General features: G+C 56.8%; 3 protein-coding genes across 9 annotated transcripts; all 3 read left to right on the forward strand.

The window, feature by feature from the left end:
• The first annotated feature begins 154 nt into the window (after nt 1–154).
• SMARCD1 (SWI/SNF related, matrix associated, actin dependent regulator of chromatin, subfamily d, member 1) lies at nt 155–7,485 on the forward strand. 3 transcript variants are annotated; one of them, XR_003256513.1, is made up of 14 exons: nt 155–322; nt 461–648; nt 1,487–1,529; nt 1,637–1,759; nt 2,070–2,192; nt 2,340–2,456; nt 2,766–2,867; nt 2,965–3,126; nt 3,241–3,338; nt 3,663–3,798; nt 4,113–4,265; nt 4,504–4,605; nt 4,845–4,961; nt 7,403–7,485. XR_003256513.1 is itself a non-coding variant. In XM_026084964.1 (13 exons), exons 1-13 carry the CDS (start codon nt 155–157, stop codon nt 4,896–4,898), a joined length of 1,539 nt encoding a protein of 512 aa, XP_025940749.1. In that variant the 3' UTR covers nt 4,899–4,936. The 3 variants fall into 3 exon arrangements, 2 of the variants coding, with proteins under 2 accessions (XP_025940749.1, XP_025940750.1); XM_026084964.1 differs by lacking the exon at nt 7,403–7,485 and having other exon boundaries at nt 4,143–4,265; nt 4,845–4,936; XM_026084965.1 differs by lacking the exon at nt 7,403–7,485 and having other exon boundaries at nt 218–322; nt 1,637–1,787; nt 2,116–2,192; nt 4,845–4,936.
• A 57-nt stretch (nt 7,486–7,542) lies between these two features.
• Nucleotides 7,543–14,474, forward strand: GPD1 (glycerol-3-phosphate dehydrogenase 1). Of its 5 annotated transcripts, none has more exons than XR_003256517.1 (9): nt 7,543–7,629; nt 7,809–7,986; nt 8,605–8,745; nt 8,960–9,098; nt 10,195–10,307; nt 10,628–10,861; nt 11,055–11,161; nt 11,353–11,638; nt 14,406–14,474. XR_003256517.1 is itself a non-coding variant. In XM_026084967.1 (8 exons), the coding sequence occupies exons 1-8, from the start codon at nt 7,589–7,591 to the stop codon at nt 11,447–11,449; spliced, it is 1,050 nt and encodes a 349-aa protein (XP_025940752.1). In that variant the 5' UTR covers nt 7,543–7,588; the 3' UTR covers nt 11,450–12,944. The 5 variants fall into 5 exon arrangements, 1 of the variants encoding a protein (XP_025940752.1); XR_003256515.1 differs by lacking the exon at nt 14,406–14,474 and adding an exon at nt 13,116–14,295; XR_003256516.1 differs by lacking the exon at nt 14,406–14,474 and adding an exon at nt 13,644–14,295.
• Nucleotides 14,428–15,309, forward strand: LOC112975210 (cytochrome c oxidase assembly protein COX14). Its single transcript, XM_026084969.1, has 2 exons — nt 14,428–14,539; nt 14,615–15,309. Exon 2 carries the CDS (start codon nt 14,623–14,625, stop codon nt 14,788–14,790), a length of 168 nt encoding a protein of 55 aa, XP_025940754.1. The 5' UTR covers nt 14,428–14,539; nt 14,615–14,622; the 3' UTR covers nt 14,791–15,309.
• Nucleotides 15,310–15,394: the final 85 nt, after the last annotated feature.

Below are 15,394 nucleotides of genomic sequence, written 5' to 3' on the forward strand. Positions count from 1 at the left end.
CCCCCCACTGGACCCCCCTCAGCTCCCTCCCCGCCCGGCAGCGCGGTCCTCCAGCCGGCAGGGGGCGGGCGGCGGCGCTCTAGCGCGGCGCCCCGCGCGGGCTCTCTATGGCCGGCGTCCGGTTCCGGCCCGCTCCCCTTTGTGCTGGGAGAAGATGGCGGCGCGGGCGGGCTTCCAGGCGGTGACTCCCAGCGGCGGTGGCGGCGGGGCCGCCGCCGGGGCTGCCGCGCTAGGGCCGGGCACGCCGGGCGGGCCGGTTCGCATGGGCCCGGCTCCGGGACAAGGCTTGTATCGTTCGCCGCTGCCGGGGGCCGCCTACCCGGTGAGGCGGGGGAGGGGGCGCGCGCGGCCGCCGTTATCCGGGGCGGGGCGGGGGGCGGCGGGGACGGGGACGAGGACGGGCACGGGCACTGCCCCCCCCCTCCCGGCGGGCACTGGACCGGTCTCTTTCCCTCCGCAGCGCCCCGGGATGCTCCCGGGCAGCCGGTTGACGCCGCAGGGCCCTTCCATGGGGCCGCCGGGCTACGGCGGGAGCCCGGCGGTGCGGCCCGGGATGGCGCAGGCCGGTCTGGACCAGGCCCGCAAGAGACCGGCGCCGCAGCAGCTCCAGCAGGTGCAGCCGCAGGCCGTGCCCAACCGCAACCACAAGTAAGGACCGGCATCCCCGGGCACCGGGACGCCCCCGGGCACCGGGGCCCGGACGCGTTGCCCCTCCCTCCCTTAAAGCCCCCGGGGGTGCGGGTAGGGGCCGGTGATTCCACCCCCCGCCCCGGGATCGGGGCGCGAGCGGCTGAAGCAGCGGGAGCGTGGCGGTCGCGGCTCTGCTCCCGGCAGCACAATGCGCTTCTGTTCCGCGGCAGCCCGGGGCACGCTGCCTTCGTGCCGTGCCTGGCCTCTTCACCGCCGCTTCTTGTTGGGCGGCTCAAAGGGACGCGAGCTTCCTTGTGCAGTGACTTGTTTGGGAGAGGGGAGCTTCCAGCCAACAAAAGTATTAACGCGCAGCTGCTAGACAAGGGCAAATTTGTTATGTTTCTGGCGGTATAATGGCAGCCTTATCATTGTTAACTCATTTCTTGGTTTAAAGCGTGTCACGCTGAAGCTAAATTAGGCTTGAGAGTCACTTTGGTTCGATATTAGAGCACACCCTTTCCAACGTGACGTTACCCCACTTCTCAAGCTCTCGCAGGGGATGTGAGACATTCAGGTAGTCGGTTAGTCACGGTGCTGCAGCGTTTGTCAGCTCTGCAGCGCAGGGCTGTAGGGAATAAAGAGCCTGCCTGCGCGTGGGGACTGGCAGTAGTAAGAGCCTTGGAAAACGAGAGGCTGGACTGAAGGCCGGCACCCAGGCTAAGAGCACTGCTAATGCTGCAGCGCTAAACCAGGGACTTACCCATCATCCTCGCGCCCTTCACGAACGCCTGCAGTTACACGGGACAGAGTAGTTGCCATTTTAATGCGTGTGTGTGTGCATCTCCTTCCTTAACAGCGCTAAAAAGAAGAAGATGGCTGACAAAATTCTACCTCAGAGGGTGAGTGGCACGTGCCTTCGCTGCCTCTGTTGAGATGCAGTAGGTTGGAGAAGTGCAGGGGAGTTAACGGGGATTTGCATTCTTGATTGGCTTGTGCTCTGCTGTAGATTCGCGAGCTCGTACCTGAGTCTCAGGCCTATATGGACTTGCTGGCCTTCGAAAGGAAATTGGACCAGACGATCATGCGGAAACGCCTGGATATTCAAGAGGCCTTGAAGCGACCCATTAAGGTAGAGGAGGATCATGTTCAACGTTCCTGTAAGCAAGGTTTGGAGACTCTTACCTTAGTTAAGAGAGCAGGAGCACACTGAAACTTGGGTCCTGTCCCTGTAAGCATGGTGTATCAGGAACCTTAATAGTCTAGACATCGACCAAGGAGCAGAGCCAGGAATGCCTGATGTTCCTCTTTCCTTGCTGCCTGTCCTGGGAGAGGTGGAATATGAAACAGATAAGGATATTGAGCCTCTTAGCTTCAGCAAAACATAAGCAAGATAGTTCTTTATTTCAGAATTAACATTTAGCTGATGCTTTTTCTCTTAGCAAAAGCGAAAGCTACGTATTTTTATCTCCAATACCTTCAATCCAGCCAAGTCAGATGCAGAGGATGGTGAAGGAACAGTTGCCTCCTGGGAGCTTCGGGTGGAAGGAAGGCTGCTAGAAGACGTGAGTGTGAGACACCCAGCCCCTTTAGGGAGAAAAGGAGACATGTGTTGATGTCTCTGGATAAAATAAGCTAAATGGGGCTCTAGGTCCACCGCCAAGTACTGAGATTAGCTCTCCTAACACTCTTCCTTCCTGTGTTGCTTGCAGTCTGCTTTGTCTAAATATGATGCCACCAAACAGAAAAGAAAGTTCTCATCCTTCTTTAAATCTCTGGTCATTGAACTTGATAAAGACCTGTACGGCCCAGACAATCACCTGGTAGAGGTGAGCTGCTTTTTGCTGTACTGTCTCTAAAAGCGGGTTGTTGTTCAGCAGACAGGATTTGGATGTCATTCGTGTCTCGAGGTAGTGGCGGCTTGAACAAGTGGCTGGGAGCCAGGAGCTATTGAAATCTTAGCTTTTCCATTGACTTGCTGGGGGCCTGAGCAAGTGCATTAACTCTTGTGTCAAACTATATATGGGATTAAGACTAACTCTTTGTAGGCGGGTGAGCGTGTCGGGTACCAAGCAGGAGCAAAGGGAGCCAAGAGTGTAGGTGCCACTGAACGCGCTCTCCTGTTCTGTGTGTCCCAGTGGCACAGGACTGCTACGACTCAGGAGACAGATGGTTTCCAGGTGAAGAGGCCGGGAGATGTAAATGTGCGCTGTACTGTGCTTCTGATGCTCGATTACCAGGTAAGCTGTTTGGAACAACATTGCTGGGCAGGCAGCGTTTGCTGAGCCCCGTCTGTCACCACGTTCCCATCTCATCTTTCTGTGCTTTTTGTTTCAGCCTCCCCAGTTCAAATTGGATCCCCGCTTGGCTCGGCTCCTGGGGATTCACACTCAGACTCGTCCAGTGATCATCCAGGCATTGTGGCAATATATTAAGACCCACAAGCTCCAGGACCCCCATGAGCGGGAGTATGTCATCTGTGACAAATACCTCCAGCAGGTAACAGTGTCCGTGGCTGGAACAAGCGACTGTTTCAGCTTTTCTCTGTTAGCAGCCAGTGATCCCTGGCACTGAGCTCCTGCTCCTTCCCTTAGCCCTGTGTTTCTGTCACAGATATTTGAATCTCAGCGGATGAAGTTCTCTGAAATCCCACAAAGACTTCACGCGTTGCTTATGCCCCCAGAACCAATCATCATTAACCATGTGATCAGGTGAGACAGGTCCACTTGAGTTCATATTTCTACGAAAAAGGGTGGAAAGAATGGATGAGCCTGGTACAGGAAGGTGTTATAATATGTTGATTTTTCAGTAGCACTTTCCCTGTATTGCCTGCCATCATTTCTTTGTGCAAGAACACGTCCCTGTGCTGCAAAGCCACCAGTGGGGCTCTGCTGGCTGGTGTTAGAGGTGATGCCAACACTAGCTTGCCGTGTCGCTGCCTGCAGTCCGTACGCTGCAGCGTCCTAGAGGAGCTACAGTTCAGTGCTGTCTTGAGCTACTGATTGTTTCAGTTTTTTTCTTGTGGTTGCCCTTAGTGTTGACCCAAATGACCAGAAGAAAACAGCCTGCTATGACATTGATGTGGAGGTGGATGATACTTTGAAGACTCAGATGAATTCCTTCCTGCTATCTACAGCCAGTCAACAGGAAATTGCTGCTCTGGATAACAAGGTAGGAAGAGCTCCTTTGTTTCTGCCCTCCTCATTGCTGGATATGAATGTGTCCTTGGAGCAGCTGAGCTCTGAGTAGGACAGGAGTTCAGCACATGCTCTGCATTTGGAATCTGGCGTGGAGTCAGTCGTGGTTAGAAATGGGTGGCTTTACCTAGAAACCAAGTTTTAAAGCAAATGGTCAGTGGGAAAACTGGTAACACAGGAAACAGAATTGAGAATTCTATCTGATATGTATAGGTTAACCAAGGAGTATCAGAATTCACCTTCATGTTTTGGACCTCTTGATGTTTCCCCTCTTTTTCCCCTGTTCAGCAGTCTTGTTGCTGTGCGCCTGTCTTTCAGATCCATGAAACAATAGAAACAATTAACCAGCTGAAGACCCAGCGAGAGTTCATGCTGAGCTTTGCCCGAGACCCTCAGGGCTTCATCAATGACTGGCTGCAGTCCCAGTGCCGGGATTTGAAGGTAAAAGTTTTGCCTTGTGTGGAAGGTGGATCCAGTCACAGGCTTCCCTTGTTAGAACCAGCTCCCACACAGAGAGAGACAATTTGCTGCTCAGAAACCAAGACTAGAATTGGAGTCGAGCATAACCTGACCTGACTGTACTGAAGTTTCTTTGAAGAAATGGGAGGGGGTGGGGGTTTGCTCAGCACAGTCAGAGCTTCGGTGCTCCCTGAACCGTTCTGTCCTTGGTGCTCTCCAGACGATGACTGACGTTGTTGGGAATCCTGAGGAGGAGCGTAGAGCTGAGTTCTACTTCCAGCCGTGGGCTCAGGAAGCTGTGTGCAGATACTTCTACTCCAAGGTGAGTGTCTCCGGGCAGGGGTTCCCCTCCACACCTGGTGGCTAAGGGTACATGTCACTCCTCGGGGGCAGATACTGCCAGTAAAAAGTGGCAGTGCTAAGCTTCGCTTGCAGACTCTGCTGATGAACCTTGGTCCCAGTTTGTGTTCACCCTTTTCCAGCTGGGGCCTTTCTTACTTGGACACTGCCCTGCTGTGCAGTCTGAGAATATTAATGCTATGACTCTGGCTTGTCCTGCAGGTGCAGCAAAGGCGGCAGGAATTGGAGCAGGCCCTGGGAATCCGTAACACATAGGCTGCTCCACTCCTCCCCAACCAGAAGGCATCACAGCTACTTGTGGAGACAGAGAGCTGCAGAGTATGCTGTTAAGGCTCACACAATCCCACTCCGGCACTGAGGCCTGCACCATTATCCATCCTGGCATTGTCCCTCTTGGGGCAACTCCAGGACACCTGGGGTCTTCTGGGGTGTGGCAAGCAGACAGGCTCCAATGAGCACACACTTCTACCTGGTTTTCTTCCTGACTGTTGCCTTGTCAGTCCCAAGGCTTCTGAGAGCCTCCCCTTGACTCTGCATTGCCTGTAGTGTCCCCAGTAGCCAGTATGACTGCTGACTTGGAGCCTCTCTCAAGTTCAGAAACCACAGCCCTTTCCTCCTCAGCTAGCATCTAGTTGTGGCACATGCGAGACCTGGGTCTGGGAAGCCTGGATCTACTGTAGGGATGGAGTTCTGTGACTAGGCTCTTCCCTGCTTCATTTTATAGCAAGGTGCCAGGAGATGTAGTGGGCAGTATGCCATGAGCTGACATACCTCCCTGCCCTCCCCTCCCTCGCTCAGAGGGTGCTGCTGCACTGGGCTGCCTCATAGGTCACTCTCCTCCTTGAGGAAGAGTTACTGGACTGTGTAGAGAATTGCTTCTTCCCTTGTCCCCTTTTTTTTTTTCCTTGCTTCCTTCATGTTCTTCGGCAGGCTGTCCTAGGCTGGGATCGCAGGGGAGACAAGGCGTTGGCTCAAGGCAGGGATGTGGAAGCATTGGAGCGGTGAGACTTCACTGCACTTCAGAAGACCTCCACTTGCGGTTCCAGCAAGCCGTCTGGCTGCTTGTTCTCCCTGTAGCAGGGAGAGGGGATGCAGCAACTGCCCGGTGGAACTGTGCAGGAGCGCGATGATACAGGCTCATTCCTTTGGGACAGTTATCCTGTGTCATTTGCTGTGGGAACCAGAGACTCCTTGATGTGGATCTGAGGGTGTAACGGGACAGTCTTTGGGGATGGACATAGCTGCAAGCATATGCGAGTTAGCAGAGGTTTCCATGCTGAAGCTCCTATTTAGGCAGAGTTTTAGGTTCTGGGGCTGCCATGAGGCCCAGCATGAATCAGGAATGTATAAGTAGATTTTCTCTACCTTGGGGAGTAGCAGCCCAGATGCCTCTTCATGGAATGAATTAATAGTGAATTAATTAGTGGTCAGGCATAAGAGAATGGTTTCTCTTAACCTGGATCTCAGTATTTCTGCTCGGGACTGAAATGCAAATGAACTTGAAAGTTGGTCATATTCTCTTGGAGATAGCTGCAAAATCATGTTACTGACAAGCCCCCCTCATACCCACACCTGTCTTGGTGTGGTTGGGAAGCTTACTATGAATTTGGGAGCCTGGGTGGCCCTACTCCTTGTGTCTGTGTTACTACATGTCTGTGAGTAATAGACTCTTGACTTCCCTTCTCCTTCCCCCCCCCCCCCCTTATGAAATGGCTCCTCTGTGGTACTGGGGTGAAGGTCTTGGTGCTGACGAAGCAGCCACTGACTCCTCAGGGTAATCACACGTGAAGGATGCTGAATACTGCGTAGGCAAACATAGCTGTTGCAGAGTAACTGCTTTTCTTAACTGATTATGGTTTTTTCCATGGACCAAAATTTTTTTTGTACTGTATCCTTGTAGACGTCACCCAGTTTTAATAAAAGCCTCCTGTGAAGGAAGCTGTTCTCCCTCCTTCTGTGCTGACAGCAAGCTTTCTCTCAGCAGCTGCTTCGGTGGATGTCACTGTGTACTTGCCTAGGAAGGACAGATTATTTCCTTTTTTTTTTTCTTCTTAACAAAGCCAACTGGGATAAGAAACTAGAGAGAAAATGTTCTTCACACTTTGGCCTTTTATACAGTGCCTTCCTTTCATGTGAGGAACTTCTCTGACTTGCAGAGTCTGCTAAGCCTTTGCCAATTCCTTTTGTGGTAAACAGGCAAAGTAACTTGAGTAAAACTGGAAATCCAGTGGCCAAGCTGCTGATAAAATCTAGACGGCCTAGTTTCCACGCTCTTCTGCTGCCTTACAGAATGGTGACAGCCTTTTATAAGCCCCACGGGCATTACGCACAATTCTGAAGAAACTATTAACATTTATGTAAGTTTGCTTTAAAGCTATGTGAAAAAGGCATTATTCTCCTAACAGCTTTTGATCCTGCCCCACAGAACCATTTGAGTCATTGTTTATAAGAGTAGGAATGTAATGCTTTACGGAGCCTGTACAGCCGTGCTCCGAGGGAAGAGGTCCTCTGCGTGCAGAAGGGCAGTTTGCCTGAGGTCAAGCACTTAGTGCTGCTGCTTACGCTGTGACATTGGCGCTGGAGTTGTCCCGGGTCTGCAGTCAGATGGTTCATGTTTCTCGCTTGAAAAAAGGCGCTCTCGTTTCTTGGGAAGAGGGGATCCATTTCCCTGCAGAAAAAGGGGGAGGAGGGAGGCTGGGTAGTCATGACTGCTGGCTCTGCTGAGGTTTGGGATCTGAGCTATTTCACCTTTGCTTCAGGGGAGTAATCTGTGCCTCCAGCGCTGCCCTGCGCGTTGCCTCCCGCCAGGCAGAGGGGGGGACCCAGCACGGACACCCGCTTGCCCCAGGCGGAGCCAGAGGCGGGTTGGGGCCGCCCCTGCTCCCGGCCGCCCTGAAATAGCGGCGTCAGGCTCAGCGCCACACAGTGCCCCGGCTCCCTGCACCATGGGCGGCAGAAAGGTCTGCATCGTGGGCTCCGGCAACTGGTGAGCACCCGCTGCCCCGGCCCCCGATCCCCCTCGCTGAGCACCACGCGGCCCCCTTCCTCCCCCATGCACCCGGTGCCCCAGGACCCCTGCACCAGTGACCTGCGGCGCACCGACGGCCCCGGCGCGTGCTGGTGGCCTCGGTGCCTGCCGCCTACGGCTCTGCTCTGCCCGCGCAGGGGCTCGGCCATTGCCAAGATCGTGGGCAGCAACGCGGCGCAGCTGGGCGCTTTCGAGAACCGGGTGAGCATGTGGGTGCTGGAGGAGGAGGTGGGCAGCCGGCGGCTCACCGACATCATCAACACGGAGCACGAAAACGTCAAGTACCTGCCAGGGCACAAGCTGCCCCCCAACGTGGTGAGTGCAGCCCGCTGGGGGCCTCTTTGCTGAGTGCAAGGTCCAGTGTTCACAGCTGGGCTCCCTGCTGGCCGGTAATAAATCACGGTGCTGGGCGGTGCTGGAGCCCACAGGGCGCTGGGAGCCGGGTACGTAGCGGCAGGGATGCACCGGGCTGCCCAGGGCTCGGTTACGCGCTCGCGGTGACCTTGCGCTGCGCTTGGATGAGCTGCAGCCCTGGCTGCTCTCCCTGCCACCTTTGCCCCTGCTCCGGTGTCCCGGGGGCTGGGCTTGAAGCCATGCGGCTGCCTCCGGGTTGGCGTTGGCAGTGCACGGAGAGCCTGTGGGTCCTGCTGCCCCCTCAGCCCCCCAGGAGGCCACCGAGATCCCCAGAAAGATCACAGCTCTCTGCTCTGCCCCTGCTGCCTTCTCAGGACCGGCTCTCCCCGGCTGAGCCTTTCGCCCTGCCGTGCTCCAGCCCCTCTGCCCTGCCAGACCTGCAGCTCCCTGGGCCTCGGGAAGGGGAACTCGTGGGGCACTGACCTTGCGTCCCCTCTGCCCCTGTCCCGGCCCGGGGCCGGCCCCTGTCACCGCAGAACTGAAGGCACGAGTCCTTGGTGACAGCCATGTTCTCTGCAGGTGGCAGAGCCGGACCTGCTGAAAGCCTGCGCGGGGGCTGACATCCTCCTGTTCGTGGTGCCCCACCAGTTTATCGGCAAAGTCTGCGACCAGCTCAAGGGTCACGTGAAGAAAGACGCTATCGGGCTGTCGCTCATCAAGGTGCGAGCAGGAGGAGCGCTGCCGAGGCGGCCTCGCCGGCAGCGACCCAGCTCCGAGTTGTACAAGGAGGCGGGGGGAGAGGGGGCCGTGGGGCTGGCACTGCGGGGACCGTCGCGATGAGATCCAGTACAGGGAACGAGGGGATCAGGGCAGGTAGGGCCAGGTCCCTGGTGGGGGGGACGCATGATCATCTCTGTCCCTGGTTGTGTCCCAGGGAGTGGACGAAGGACCAGAGGGGCTAAAGCTGATCTCGGACATTATCCGTGAGAAACTGGGCATAGAGATGAGTGTCCTCATGGGGGCCAACATTGCTAATGAAGTGGCAGACGAGAAGTTCTGCGAAACCACCATCGGTAAGCAGCCACCAGCCCTCCTCACTAGCAGACCTCATTTCTGATGAGCGGGAAGAGGCAAAGGGGGGAACGCGGTGCAGCTTAAACTACTCCCGTCCGGGGTGAGCCGGCCCTTTTCCCTTGTGGAGGCAGCGAGACTCCACGGGAGCTGGATGTTGAACTCATTCGCAGGGTTTGCGACACGATTGCTCACCTCATTAAAAGTGGTGTGAAAGCTGCTGCCAGCAGGGACTCGGAGCATCAGCCAGTCTCCTGCCACAAACGAAAGGGACGGGGCCAGTCCCTGCTAGGGTCAACTCTCCTACCAGTAAGCAAAAGCCCAGCTGGGGGTCACGTCCTGGCTGAAGGCAGAAATCTGATGGTTTTCCAGCTTTCTGCCTCTCTGACTGATCAACAAGCGAGCAAGTCCATCTGACCTGAGAGACCCTTTAGGAAATAAGCTGAGCTCACCTAGCTACATTGCCCTGGGCTTCTGGGGACACTCACCTGGGTCTCACGTTCTTACCAGCAGGGCTGCCTGAAAGTTCATGCAGTGACTGTTCCTCACATCCTGCATCCTGTCTGTGACTCATTCAAAGCATCCAAAAGCAACGGAACAGTTCGCTGGGTTAGAAGTTACAGGATTCAAGGTGTCCGTATTTTAAACAAAAGCAAATAGTCCATGCAGGAGGCTGCAGGGACTGGAGAGGCGTAAGCAGAGCACACTGTTATTGCTAGCACACAGAAATGCCCTTGTGCAGGGCGCTGCAGGAACAAAGAAAACAGCAGTCTCTAACTCAGAGTTTGCAACCTCTGAAGACACCTTTAATCTACTGGGCACATGTCACTTCTGTCCCGCTCGGCACAGCACCAGGGATTGTCCTGCTCTTCTGGGAATTCCAGGGTTGCAACCTTGCTTATCGGCCAGGCGACGTGCGCTTGGCACTTCACGTACCTGCAAATGTTTAGCAGCATCCAGCGGTTGGGTAACAGGTTCCCCTCGCTGCAGTAGCTCCAAGCGCCGCGCTGCAGGAACACACCGGCAGGCAGGAGAACAGCGCAACCCTGCTTTAGGATCCTCCCCGTCACCTTCCTCCCACTCCCTTTGTCTTGTCAGGCTGCAAGAACGTGCAGAACGGGCAGATCCTGAAGGAGCTGATGCAGACGCCGAACTTCCGCGTCAGCGTGGTGCAGGAAGCGGACACCGTAGAGATCTGTGGGGCTCTCAAGGTGGGTGAGCCGCTCGGCCGGGTTTGCAGGGCTCGGTTAGCAAAGCCGGCAGTTCTCGCGGGCCCCGCAGGGAGCTGCGGGGAGGAGGCTGCCGGCTGAATGAAGCCCCTGGATATTGCGCTGTGGCATGTTGAGATGGTTGGGCCAAAGGCCAGGCTTTGGAGACAGCTGCACGCGTGTCCTGTTTGGCTGCTTGGAGAGACGATGGTCACTAGCAAAGGCAGGAGCCTGTGCTTGGGATCACGCAGGCAGCTCGTGGATGTGGCAAAGCTCTGGGCTCCGCTGGGAACCGATCCCTCTGTGCCATTGTCCTCTTCCAGAACGTAGTGGCTGTTGGGGCAGGTTTCTGTGACGGGCTTGGCTTTGGGGACAACACGAAGGCTGCCGTGATCCGTCTGGGACTGATGGAGATGATCGACTTCGCCAAACTCTTCTGCAAGGGCCCCGTCTCCCCCTCCACGTTCCTGGAGAGCTGTGGGGTCGCAGACCTCATCACCACGTGCTACGGCGGCCGCAACCGCAAGGTGGCCGAGGCTTTTGCCAAGACGGGGAAGGTGAGCGGAGGAGGGAAGCAGGCAACAAGGGGACATCGGGACCTGCGGGCTGAGCTGGCAGCGGGGTGGAGCTGACTCGCACTGTGGCACCCTGCTTCCGCTGGTCCAGTGCCACAGCCCGGCTCCAGGGAGGAAACTCAGGGCAGAGGATGGGGTTGCAGGGTGCAGCTGCCTCACTGTTGGATTGTTGCAGTCTATTGAGCAGCTGGAGAAGGAGATGTTGAACGGGCAGAAGCTGCAGGGTCCCCAGACGTCTGCTGAGCTGCATCACATCCTCAAAAGCAAGAACGCAGTGGAGAAGTGAGTGCTCCCCGGCCACCTCTCGTCTCCCACGTCTGCTCTCTCGGGGCTGGGCTGGGATCTTTCCTGCAGATGTGGGAGGGGAAACCCACCCTGCCAGCGGTCCTGCATGTCGCAAGAGAAGTTGAGGTGCTTTCACCCTGCCAGTCCTGGTCACAGGGCAGGGGGTGACTTTGTTCATCTGCCCGCAGGTTCCCCCTCTTCACAGCCGTGTATCAGATCTGCTACGAGGGCAAACCTGTTGCTGACATCATCAAGTGCCTCCAGGACCACCCTGTACACATGTAAGGCAGCTCCGCCTGCGAAGCCGTTAATCCCGCTGAGAGGAGCAGCACGCCCCTGCCTGCACCACCTTGCTGCTGCTACAGCTTTGTAAGGAGTCTGGATTTCTGGGAGCCTTTGCAGAGCGCTGGAAGGGCAGAGGTTCCCTTCCTCAGCCCCGGAGACTGCCAGCCTGCGCTGGGCGTCTGCACGGAGGTACCTGCTGCTCTCCCCCTCTCTCTGCAGGGCTCACGTAGCTTCTGCTGCTGCCTCGGGTCTGTCCTGAGGAAGGCTGGGCATCCTCCTCCTCTCTCTTCCTCTCGCTGTGATGGGTTCGGTTCTCAGCGGGACTCTGCCAGGTCATCTTGGTCAATAGGGGCTGCGCAGGAGGCGCTGTCTGTGGGGACAAGCTTTGCTTTTAGCCCCATGGGGCCACTTCACGTGACACAGGTCCTTTCCTGCTTGCTGCTGTTCCTTTTGGCTTACCCACCTCACGGAGAGGGGACAGGTCCCTGCCAGGCTCCACCGACGTGATCGAAGCTCCTGAGGACTTTTGAAGGGGAGGAGAATCACTCCTCCTTCTAAGATGCACCAGCACAGAAAATAGTGTGCTTTGCCACCCTGCCACGCGCTGCTTCCCCAGCTGCCACCAGCTGCCCCTGGTGAACAGCACAGCCAACGCTCGCCCTGCGTGAGGGCAGCTCCGGGGGCTCCGAACCCTTGGAGACTTCAGAGCTCCCTTTCTGGCTTTTTTGCTCTCGCAGTCAAACCTGGCCTCCGCACCAGGGAACTCCTCTTTTGTCACAGATTTGGCTGTGCTAGTTCCAGGACAACTGACTGTCCCTGGACGGCCTTTCTCCCTCGTATCTGTTTGGCCTCTGTCTGCTTTGGCAATGCAGGGACCAACTGCCCCAAATTCTTTCTGAGCAGCTGGCAGGCTGTGAATCCCTCAGCAGCGTACCTGCCAAAGCAGTTGGGCCGTGTTGCTTTTAAACAAATGATCCTCAGCAGCTTTTCGCTTTTTCTCCAGCTTGCTCCAGTCTGTGCCTTAGCCCAATCTTTGCTTCTACGCATGGCTTTATAGGAGCTGAGAAGAGAGAGCAGGTTCCACACTTTCCCTGCTGCCCCTCCCGTGGGAGTGCTGGAAGCTGCCTGCCAGCTCAAGGGGCAGCAACGGACGTGCAATCCCCGGAGGTACAGGGAGGCTTCCACCATCACAAGAGAGGACAGAGGTCTCCGTGCCTCGTGCTGTGCGTTGTGCCTTTGAAACCTGCCCCTTGTCCAGCCGCTCACCCACGTGCCTCTGTCCTCTGAAGCTGTTCYGCTCTGTGCTCATGGTTGCGCAGGCCGGTGTCCAACGGGTCACTGATCCCTGTCTGGGCTGGCAGGCAGGAGCTGCTGCTGGTCTCGCTGTCCACCAGAGCTCCGGGTCCTAGTGCCACTGGGTCTCTGACTAGCAGTGTACTTTATGAATGTTTAAAATAATAAATTTGGGGAGGGGAGACCCACCCTTTGCTCTGTGGTTCCAGTGCGTCCTTGTCTCTGGGCTGGTGTCTGCTGCACTTGCAAAACAGGGCACTGTCTGCTCCCTCCTGGCTCTGCCACCTTGCACGGTGTCCTGGAAATGGGTGAGGAAGCCCCTGCGGGACAATGTTCAGCCACAAAACGTAAGTCCCCACTTGTCTTTTCTCAGCAGTGGTGCTGGTGTCAAAATTTGGCTGTAGGACTGAAGAGGGTTGAGACTGCAAGGCTTAACTAGGTACAAAATCCTCACTCTTTTATATGGGACCTGCTGGAGCAGGGCCAGGACCCCAGTGGGCCAGCTGGGCCCCAGCCTCCCTTTCTCTGGTGTCTTGGCTTCTTGGGAAATGCCGTGTTGTTTTAATGATCTCTCAAAAACCTTTTCCCTCCTGGACTTGCCTCGTTCCTGCCTTTCTTTGAAGTACACTTCGCTCTGAGTGACCTTTCCAGGACTGTTAGCCCTCCGCTCAGCCTCTCGCTAGGGCAATTTAATCTGCTAGCGCTGCAGTTGTTTCTGTACCTTTTATTAGACACGCATTCTCGCTACGCACCCTACGACCTTTAAATTCAACTGAGCTGTCGTACAGAAAGGAGCCAGTGTCGGCTTCCTCTCATGAGGAACTTAAAGGAGGCTGGAAGATGATAAAGTTCAGTGTCTTCCTACCAGGCTTGCACAACTTCTCCTTCCCTTTGTCTTCAGGTGCTCCAGCGCAAGTGTTTGGACGTGAGAGGTGCTCTGAGCTCTCGCTCCTAGTGTGTCCAGTCTCTCACCTCAGCTTGCAAAAATCTTGCCAGCAGCTGCCTGGAGTTACAGCGGGATCTGGAATTTGGCTTCGGACTTGCATTTAGCTGTTAGATGAGCTAACATGGAGGTGCTTTGTGCATCCTTCCTCGTGAGGGTTTCTTTGATACAGAATCACAGCTACTGAGCTCTGCTGGCAGTAATTTGTTTCTATAGCCACTATCAGCAGTTTAGCAGCACCCAGAGCACATGAATCTCTTGCTTTTGAAGACAGGCACTGCCTTGCGCTGCTGCTGGCATTGCTTAGCTATAAAACATCTTCCCTTTGCCGCGGGGAGTTATGTTCTGCAGACTCAGCACAGCCGGGTGCTGCAGGCTCTGCGCGGCTCAGGGCTCAGGAGCCGCCGCTGTGCAGGGGCCCGGGGAGGGGCAGAGGCGAGGAGGCTTGAAGGAGCTCTCGGAGGAGCGCGGCCTCCTCGCGTCGCGTCGCCTCGAAGGAGCCTTGCTGGCGGTGGCACGAGGCGGAAGGCTGCCGCCGCCTGCCCCGGCGCGGGGCTGAGGCGCCTCACGGCGACAGGCCGCGCTGCCCGGGGCCATGAGGGGGGGCAGGCCCCGGGGGGGGGGCCGCGCTGAGGGGGGGCAGGCCGGGCTGCCACGGCCTGGAAGGCCGCGGCGAGCGCCTGAGGTAACCGCGAGGCGGCGCTGCGGCCTCCCCCCCAGGACTACAAGTCCCAGCAGGCAGCGCGGCGGCGCCCCCCCCCCACGCGACAGGAAGAGGCGGGCGCTGCGAAGCCGGAAGCGCACTGCAGCGGGAGCGCCGCGCCGGTGGCCGCGGAGCGCGACGGCTGGTGCAGGTACCGGGATGGGGGGGAGGACGGCGGCGGGGGGGGAGGGACGGCGCCCCCGCTGAGCGCGGCCTTGTGTTGCAGGCGCAGCCATGGTGTCCGCCAAGCAGCTGGCCGACTTCGGCTACAAGGCCTTCTCCGGCTCCATGATGCTCCTGACGCTCTACGGCGGGTACCTGTGCGGCGCCCGCGCCTACCGGCTGCTCGAGCGCCGCCGCGCCCGCGCCGCCGCGCCCGCCGCCGCTGCTGCCGACGACTGAGGGCGGCCCCGGCCCCCACCGACGACCCCGGGCAGCCCTGACCGAACCGACGGGGCCGGTCCAAGCAGACCGGGAAGGACCCGCAGCGCCCGGTGTTACCGGGATGGGCCGAGGGGGGAAACGGAGCCCAATAAAGAAAACGGTCTGTCAAAACGCCTCAGTCACGCGCTGCGTGTTTCCTGCGAGCGGAGCTTCCGGGGGGGCAGTGATTGATGTTTTCATGTAATTTTACACCAGCGAAGTTCACCTGGCTCCAGTTGCGAAGGGAGGAGCAGTGCGGGTGCTGCCTGCAGCTGCTCACAAACACAAACGGGCGGACACTTTGAATGATTTTATTTTCCCAAGATGAAACAAGTCAAACACCTTTCTGAAGCATCTTTTAATTGGAGATAAGAGTAAACAATGGTATAAAACGGTAACAACTCAAGAAGTTTCCAAAATTCTGCTCATGATTGACACACAGGCCTTTCATTGCCCCAAAGTACCATTAAGTAAAAAAAAAAAAAAAAAAAAAAAAAAGCAAAGCCTATGGTGCGGCTGCCTTTCCAGCCCAGTGATTCCTCCATACAGTTGCAAAATCAGAGCAGCAATAGTCACTTCTGTC

The sequence above is a fragment of the Apteryx rowi genome, unplaced genomic scaffold (genome assembly GCF_003343035.1).
Source record: "Apteryx rowi isolate R43461 unplaced genomic scaffold, aptRow1 scaffold_657, whole genome shotgun sequence".
NCBI lineage: Eukaryota > Metazoa > Chordata > Aves > Apterygiformes > Apterygidae > Apteryx > Apteryx rowi.

Coding starts and splice junctions, on each gene's coding strand:
- SMARCD1 (XM_026084964.1), top strand. CDS start 155: ATGGCGGCGCGGGCGGGCTTCCAGGCGGTGACTCCCAGCGGCGGTGGC. Junction 2,457..2,765: donor CAGACAATCACCTGGTAGAG/GTGAGCTGCTTT, acceptor TGTGTGTCCCAG/TGGCACAGGACTGCTACGAC. Junction 4,606..4,844: donor GCAGATACTTCTACTCCAAG/GTGAGTGTCTCC, acceptor CTTGTCCTGCAG/GTGCAGCAAAGGCGGCAGGA.
- GPD1 (XM_026084967.1), top strand. CDS start 7,589: ATGGGCGGCAGAAAGGTCTGCATCGTGGGCTCCGGCAACTG. Junction 9,099..10,194: donor GTTCTGCGAAACCACCATCG/GTAAGCAGCCAC, acceptor TTGTCTTGTCAG/GCTGCAAGAACGTGCAGAAC. Junction 11,162..11,352: donor AGCAAGAACGCAGTGGAGAA/GTGAGTGCTCCC, acceptor ATCTGCCCGCAG/GTTCCCCCTCTTCACAGCCG.
- LOC112975210 (XM_026084969.1), top strand. CDS start 14,623: ATGGTGTCCGCCAAGCAGCTGGCCGACTTCGGCTACAAGGCCTTCTCC.